The sequence below is a fragment of the Lycium ferocissimum genome, chromosome 3 (assembly GCF_029784015.1).
Source record: "Lycium ferocissimum isolate CSIRO_LF1 chromosome 3, AGI_CSIRO_Lferr_CH_V1, whole genome shotgun sequence".
Classification (NCBI taxonomy): Eukaryota; Viridiplantae; Streptophyta; class Magnoliopsida; order Solanales; family Solanaceae; genus Lycium; species Lycium ferocissimum.
The window spans coordinates 37,437,438-37,445,086 of record NC_081344.1 but is presented as its reverse complement, the minus strand read 5'-3'; the positions used below and the strand labels follow the sequence as shown (position 1 = coordinate 37,445,086).

The 7,649-nt window shown below is 39.2% G+C and overlaps 1 protein-coding gene across 1 annotated transcript; it reads left to right on the top strand.

The window, feature by feature from the left end:
* Nucleotides 1–415: 415 nt before the first annotated feature.
* LOC132050209 (uncharacterized) lies at nt 416–6,550 on the top strand. The gene is made up of 8 exons (XM_059441340.1): nt 416–694; nt 1,289–1,680; nt 1,974–2,159; nt 2,252–2,350; nt 2,494–2,565; nt 2,684–2,797; nt 4,946–5,221; nt 5,328–6,550. Exons 1-8 carry the CDS (start codon nt 502–504, stop codon nt 6,234–6,236), a joined length of 2,241 nt encoding a protein of 746 aa, XP_059297323.1. The 5' UTR covers nt 416–501; the 3' UTR covers nt 6,237–6,550.
* The last annotated feature ends 1,099 nt before the right edge of the window (nt 6,551–7,649 follow it).

Below are 7,649 nucleotides of genomic sequence, written 5' to 3'. Positions count from 1 at the left end.
TTTCCACATCATTGCATTTGAAACACACGTGCTATGTTTTTATGTGAGATTGTTGTAGTGTCTAATACACACAATTTAAATTGAGTTCAGGTACTCAATAGGAACTACCTTCAATTCAGGTGCTAAATAAAAATTTATGACAAGTTTAGGGGGCTATTTATGTATTCAACCTTTCAAAAACGACTGCACTGTAGACAACTTTTAGGTGAAAGTCCATGGGTCTTCCAACAAAAAACCCATTACGAAACCACGACAATATAAATGGACTTAGTAAGAAATATGGGCCTATTTTTGAATTGGTCTAAATAACCCATCACCAACATGGGCTACAAACCCTAGTAATCAATCTCGAAGAACTGAGAGGAAAGAAAGAAAATATCTAAGCAACTTGTCTCCATATATAAATCTGGTAAGCATATCCTCTCATAATTTTGGTGGTTTCTTCGCTCTGCAACCGATACAGTCTGATAGTAAAATCATAGCCGTTGGATCTTAGAGAATATGGCAGATGAAGAAGTGATGGGGGAAGTTCCATCCGTCGATCATCACAATAAGAGAAAGCTGGATGAAGTCGGGTCGGACCCTAAACCCGAAACGGAGTCGGATTCTGTGCAAATAGCAATTGAGGAAGAAAAGGCTGGTGATGTTGAAGCTAAACGACCTCGTTTGGAGGATAAAAGTACTAATGGATTGGGTATTTTAGACCTAACCCCTTGTTACACTTTATGTTTTCTTGCATTCTCATTTTTCTGCTCTTTTTGTTCAGGGATAAAGCTGATGATTTTGGTATTATTTTGTGGTTGCTTTATTTCTTGCATTTATATTTTAGGTCTTTATGATGAAATTCTTGTGCTGGAAAATTGTTTTGAGAAATACTTGAGGGAATTTGTTTTTTTGTGCTGAGAACTTGAAGTAGGCAGTAAGTGGATATGTGTGTAGTGAATGTTTATAGTGAGTTCAAATGTTGTTGGAGAGTTCTTTTAGGGATTGTAATTGTTGTAATATGTGAAAAAAGTACCAAGATTGTGTATGAGAAAGCTTGGTACTTTTTTTTTTTTTTTTTTTTTTGCATTTTACAGCAATTGCACTAAGCTTTGATAAAACCCAATTCCCTTTCTCAATTACCCGTGTCCATTTTTCAGCGGGTTGAATATGGGTTGAGCTCATGTTTGACCCATTGTGAAAAATCACTCACCCAACCCATTTAAATATGGGCGGGTTAGCAAAAAATGGGTAAGAATTGCCAGTACTAGTAAAGCTTATTGCGTTCTTTTAACTGTTTTTTCAGCATCCCAAAATGGTTATGAGGAGAAGGTAGATGAACAGCCAAAAGAAGATGATAATGAGAAGCCTAATACTCAAGAAGTAGCCAAGGAAGCTCCGGAATCATGTAACGAACAACCTGCTGATGATAATCAGCAAACAGGGGATGTTGAACATTCTGATGCCACAGAGATTCCCAAGGCAGATAAGAGTTCACAGGTCGATGAACCATCTAAAGGTGACACTCAGGAACCTGAGGCAGAGAAGAGTACTCAAGTCGATGAATCATCTAAAGGTGACGTTCAGGAGGAGCCCTCGGCTGAAGCGACTGAAACGGAGGGTGTTCAGCTTGATCAAGAGAATCCAGCCTCTGATGATCAAACAATCACACGCAAAATGGAGGTCCCCAATAATAAGGTGATGAAAAGATTTGTTCAAAACGACAGACATCTTGTTTTGCTAATTATGACTGAAAATTAATATTTAATATTCTCCTTGTGGAATACTTGGCTAGACATAAGGAGAATTCCTCACATTTTGTAACCTAAGCAGCATGTTATGCAGTTCGACAAGCTCTAAAGTATATCATTTGTGTGCTGAATTGAGTCACTTTCAAGTGGGCAAATGTCTATTTCTTTTGATTGTACAGCTTTAAAGAGTGCCCAGCATTTGACTTGAATCTCATAGAGCTCTATGTAAAACTGGTACAGGTTGGCGTGCTTATTGGAAAATCCGGGGATACTATTCGATACCTGCAGTACAACTCAGGTGCTAAAATTCAGATAATGCGCGATGCTGATTCAGATCCACATGCTGCCAGTAGGCCAGTTGAACTGATTGGAACATTGGAAAATATAAATAAAGCTGAGAAATTAATAAAGGATGTCATAGCTGAGGTATGTGGTTTGTCTTCCTTTTGTTATCTTCCCAATTGTTATGGTTCGTTAATCATGAGTCACAATGTTGTGATGAACTATTGACTCTCTAGGCGGATGCTGGTGGTTCTCCTGCACTTGTGGCTAGAGGCTTCGGCACTGTGCAAGCTGTTGTTGGAGAACAGATTGAGATACAAGTTCCAAATGAGAAGGTCGTATCTCTGACTTCTTCCACTTACTTTTTCTTTTCATGCCCTTGTTTTGATTGAGAACTTCCTGAGGGTGGAGGAGGTTATTATTTTTTGTTCTTCAGTTTCCATGATTGAAAAGGACTCGTCTTCTTATCTCGCTCTAGGTTGGTTTAATAATTGGAAAAGGTGGGGAAACTATTAAGAGCCTTCAGACAAGATCAGGGGCACGAATTCAGGTATTGATAACACCTTATGATATTTGTTGGCACATTTTGGTTCAAAGTGGTTTTTCTATTAGAGGCTGTCAAATAACTTGGCTAAATTTTCAAAATTAATGTTCTACTATTTCCCTAGCTGGTGCCACTTCCTTCTGATGGAAAAGAATCTAAAGAAAGAACAGTGCGAGTGACTGGTGATAAAAAGCAAATTGAGATGGCAAGAGAGATGATCAAAGAAGTCATGAGTCAGGTTTGTTTGGATTTTCTGCCTTATTCTTTCAGTGGGCTTGTGTGAAGTTCAATTAGGTGTCTTTCAATGCAGTTCTAATATTTCAGATCAAGTATTTCTGATATAAGCATATCTTATTTCATTTATGTTAATGACTTCTTCTTGAATACTTATTCTGTAAGTAACTGTTTCTTGAATACTTATAGTTGACATTCTGACATCTGTACAATTGGGTTTGAACCCGGAGCTTTAGACAGAAATGTATGTTATAGGGATAACTTTAGAAACTATCAGTAAATTTCAGATGCAAATCTTCTAGTTAAGTGATATAATCCGATGTGTTCTTTATATTACTTGGTATACTTTGAGCCTCTAGGGCTTTAGTTTAGTGGCAAGACCACAACATATGATGTGTGGGTTAGGCGAACTGCTCAAGTTTGAACCCTGCGATCTACAAAAGCTTAGTGTTTAAGTGGAGAAGGGTAGATGGACGGGCCCATTGTCCACCAGAGGGCCTTGCGGGATTTCCTGGTTATAAAAAAATAACTTGGTATGTTATGTCAACGTGCAACTTCTGTTGAATTTGATGCATGTGTTTTAGACTTTTAGCAAATCTTATTAGAATTAAATGTTGCCTCTCGGTTTCTGCATTTAGCAGTTGATTTGTTCTTGTACAGAATGACGATTTACAAGTTCAATCAGAAGATACATGTTAAGAACAGACGTAGTTGAGCAGATCTTCTGAAGTAATAGTGAGGGAAGAATGTTGGTTTTTCTTTTTTTGAGACTGATTTTTGGAACATTGGTATGTTACTTAGTGTTATTATTAAAGGGGTGTGAAGTTATCTGCATAAGGTCTTAGGTAAGTGGGAACTTCTTAATGGTTTACTTGAGGCACTTGTTTAGGTAGAATATCGTAATCGTACTGTACTAATGCCTTTCTATTTACTGTACTTTTAGGATTTAATTAACATCCTGTCTTGTAGTGGTTACTGTGATATGTGTGGTGAGTAGGCACTTTGCATGAGATGAAGAACAATGTCATGATGAGAGCTTGTTGAACATTCATAAAAGTTTGCGTGCCAAAGTCAATTGAATATAGTTAAAAGAGAATGTTGTGTTGGGATGTCGGTTGCCATGATTTATATTTGTCAAAAGGTGCCAATTTCGAATTGGTTGGCTTTAAAAATGCAGATTTGGATTTTGTCTTTGACATCGCAGCATTGCGTTGGTGTAGCCATAGACAACTACTATTCACTCTCGACCATCGAAGAGAGGTATCAAGCATTAACCCTCGCCATTGCAGATGTTAATAGTTGGTAAGATTGCTTTGAGACTTAAAAACTAAAAATGATAGTAATAGTAAGGTTTATATTAAAAGAGTACTCTCTGGATACCCTATGCTCTGTGCAAGACACCATGTTGCAGAATATGCCATCACTCGTTAAATCATCTTTATTGAGTGTACTATATCCATGATGAAATCTGATCTCTTATTATCTTAAACATAGGAGAATTCAATAGTCGGCCTGTTGACTTGCAATAACACATGGTTTTTGGAAGTAGGATGAGTATCATGGTATTACACAAGTGAATGCAATAAATAGAGGTTCTTTTACTCAAGACTGAAGATTGATAGTTCTGCCTCTTGGATACTATGTACATGTGATTTTTGAAAATGCTTGATATGTATGTATTAGAATTCAGATGATGGTTTATTTAGTTTATGTGATATAGTATCAGGGAACATCAATTTATTTCCTTTTGTGCTTTCTTGCTAGTTTTACGGGTGACTGATCTGATTATTTTGGTTTCTGAGGTAAGAGTGTATTCTGTATAGGCAGTTGTCCTTGATATTTTCTTACTGTGTCCTAGATTGCTAATATTGCTTCTATCCTTTGCTTTTGTCATCAGCACTCTTCTATCTATATCTTAATGTGTTCTATTGTAAACTCAATTCAAGTGCAATCTGTGAATCTGCGTATGAGTGTTTTCTTGCAGTTATTGCCCTGCTCCAGTTCAAGCTTCTGCAAGTTTCATTTACTTCATTTCTGGCAACTATGCCAGAGCTTGTCATATTTTTGCTCTTATATTTTTTGTCTATGTTTGCAATTGCGTGGCTTTCTAACTTCTCTAGTTGTCTTTCTTTTTAACAATGGTATGTGATAGCCTGTAAGGCCTCCATCAACTCTCTCTTCGGGTCATGGTCAGCAGGCATTTCGCCCACGTGGCGGAGGTGCTCCCCCACAGTGGGGACCCCGGGGTGGTCATCCTGGGCAGTTTCCAGGTTATGATTACCATCAAAGAGGACAATATTCATCTCGCAGCCCACAATATCCACCTCCTGCCTATGGCAATTATCCTCCACAGCAAGCACCAAGAGGCGGGTTTGGTCCGGGTTGGGAGCAAAGGCCTCCACCCTCTATGCAGGGCCCTCCATCACAGGTTAGTGGTTATAACTGTTAATTACAGCAGGCAAGGTATATAGCCAATGCCTCAGTCTAAATTTCATACTCATGCATCTAGCCCTTCTATGGGTCGACCTTCTCAGGCAAACTACAACTATGGGCAGCCACAGCCACATGGTCCAGATTATGGACAGTCATACCCTCATCAGGCACAGCATGGACAGGGCTATGGGCATGGATATACTGACGTAAAGTATGACCACCAGATGGCTCCACAAAATCAGTATGGAGGACATGGACCTTCTCAGCCGACATCTTACCCTCAAAGTGGTGCACATCCCAGCTATGGCACACACGAACAATATGGTAAACCTCCTTCATATGGTATGCATCCACAGGCTTCGCATCCGCAACCTTATAGCCATCCCAGGGCTAATCAACCTGGAGAAGTGCCATATCAGGGTCCAGTTCCATCAACTCAAGGATATGGTGCTAGTATGCCGCAACAGCAGCAATACCCCTATGCATCAAGTGGGCAAATGCAGCAAACTTACCCTGCATATGGATCTGCCCCTGCTGCTGATGGATATAATCATCCACAAGGTGCTCCAGCTTCTGGTACTGGGTATCCTCAGCAAAGTGCCCAGCCCGTCGCTGGATATGGTCAGCCTGTGCCACAACAACCTCCTGCTTATGCTCAAGCTGCCCCTGCTGGAGGTTACAGTTCCTACCCTTCACAGCCTGCTTACACTGAACAGCAGGCCACAAACAATGCAGGCTATGGTTATCAGGGATCAGCTGACCAAACTTACAGTGGTGCTCAGGCTTCAACTGCTTATAGTGCACCATTTACTGGACAGCAAGGTTATGCTCAACCAGCTGCAGTTCCTGCTTCAACCCCAGCTCAGCCTGGTTATGATCAATCCATGACTCAACCAGGTGGTGGTTATGCGACCGCACCTGTTGCTGCTGCTGGTTATGTGAAGAGTGTCTCACCCCAGCCTGGTTATGCACAGTATGATGCTAATCAGATGTATGGTGCCCCCAGGTGAAACTTTCTTGTTATCTGGTGAAATTGGCTTCAGGAGAAGTGTGCTTGTCCGCTCTAGGCTGTTAGTTTGTACTAGTTTGAATTTCAGATGAGTCTCTCATTGCAAATGGAATATTTGATTAGCGACGATGTCTACTGTGTTTCTGCTTTTTGTCCTCAGCAATATATACACGCTTAATCATAAATGCTAAGGATTTATGGGAAGTAGGTATTCTTAGAAACTTGTTGCACACATATGATACTGTTGTGCTAGTTGTAGAAGATAATATGTATTTCAAAGTCTTGCGTTGGTATGTTGACAATTTATCTCAATGAGTGATGAAGATGAAAAGTTTTGACAATTTATTTCCATGAGTGATGAAGATGAAAAGATATTACAAGGCGATTATCAATGCTCTATCTTAGCATTTGAACTGTATTTTGTAGATTTTGAAGGAATAGCGTGAGAATGGCCTTTGATTGCCCCAGATTGCAATTTATCCATGTGTGTGTATGAAAGTTAATAGTATTGTGTTTGAACATGATTTTTACGTGATAAAGAGTTGGAAGTTATGGGAGAAACCATTATTCCACTTGAAATACTCTTCAAACTAGTTTTTTGATATTTCAGAAAAATGTCCAAACCATTGTGTACAAATATTGAATTTTATTATTTGCAAATAATGAAATTATATATGGCCATAGTAACATGTATACTGTGTATTTATCAAGAGGACATGTAGAATCTGTACTTTTATGTCCCTGGCGCTAGTTGTGTTTTGGATCGTATTGTTATTTCTGCCTTCTAGTGATGTAGTGAAGGTATGACGAGCTTTCCTTCTATGGAGGCGACAAGAGCTTAAGTTGTATTTGAATTTGAAAGTTACAACCCCAAGCGCCAAGTGGTAGGCTAAGCCCTCATTTGTTTGCACTTAAAAAGAAAGTTTTTATTTTATTTCCTTCAGATGTCGGTCATTAAGTGTATTTGTTTTTCGAGTTTGAATTTTAATCATTTGGATTAACCATTAAGTGCGCTTTTTTGTTTGTTTATGTTCCATCCATTCATCGCTATTGCCTTCACCCCATTAACAAACTACTGACGTTGCCACCTACCATTATTAACTAGCACCACGCACAATCACCATCTTCGGCCACAACTACTATCACTGTCAATAACTATAATCAATCATAACCACTACTAGCTATCATTTAAATCATCGCCAACAACCACCATTGACACACAACAACCACCAATTGTCATCATCACAACTATATATCGTCAACTACCGTTATCATTCACTATCACCATTAGCTATCACTATCATCCTCCACCACCAACTGCCACATCAACCACTATTGTCAACCACCACTGATTACTATCTTCAACACCATCATTAGCCAACATCATCATTAGCCACCACTGACTACTATCTTC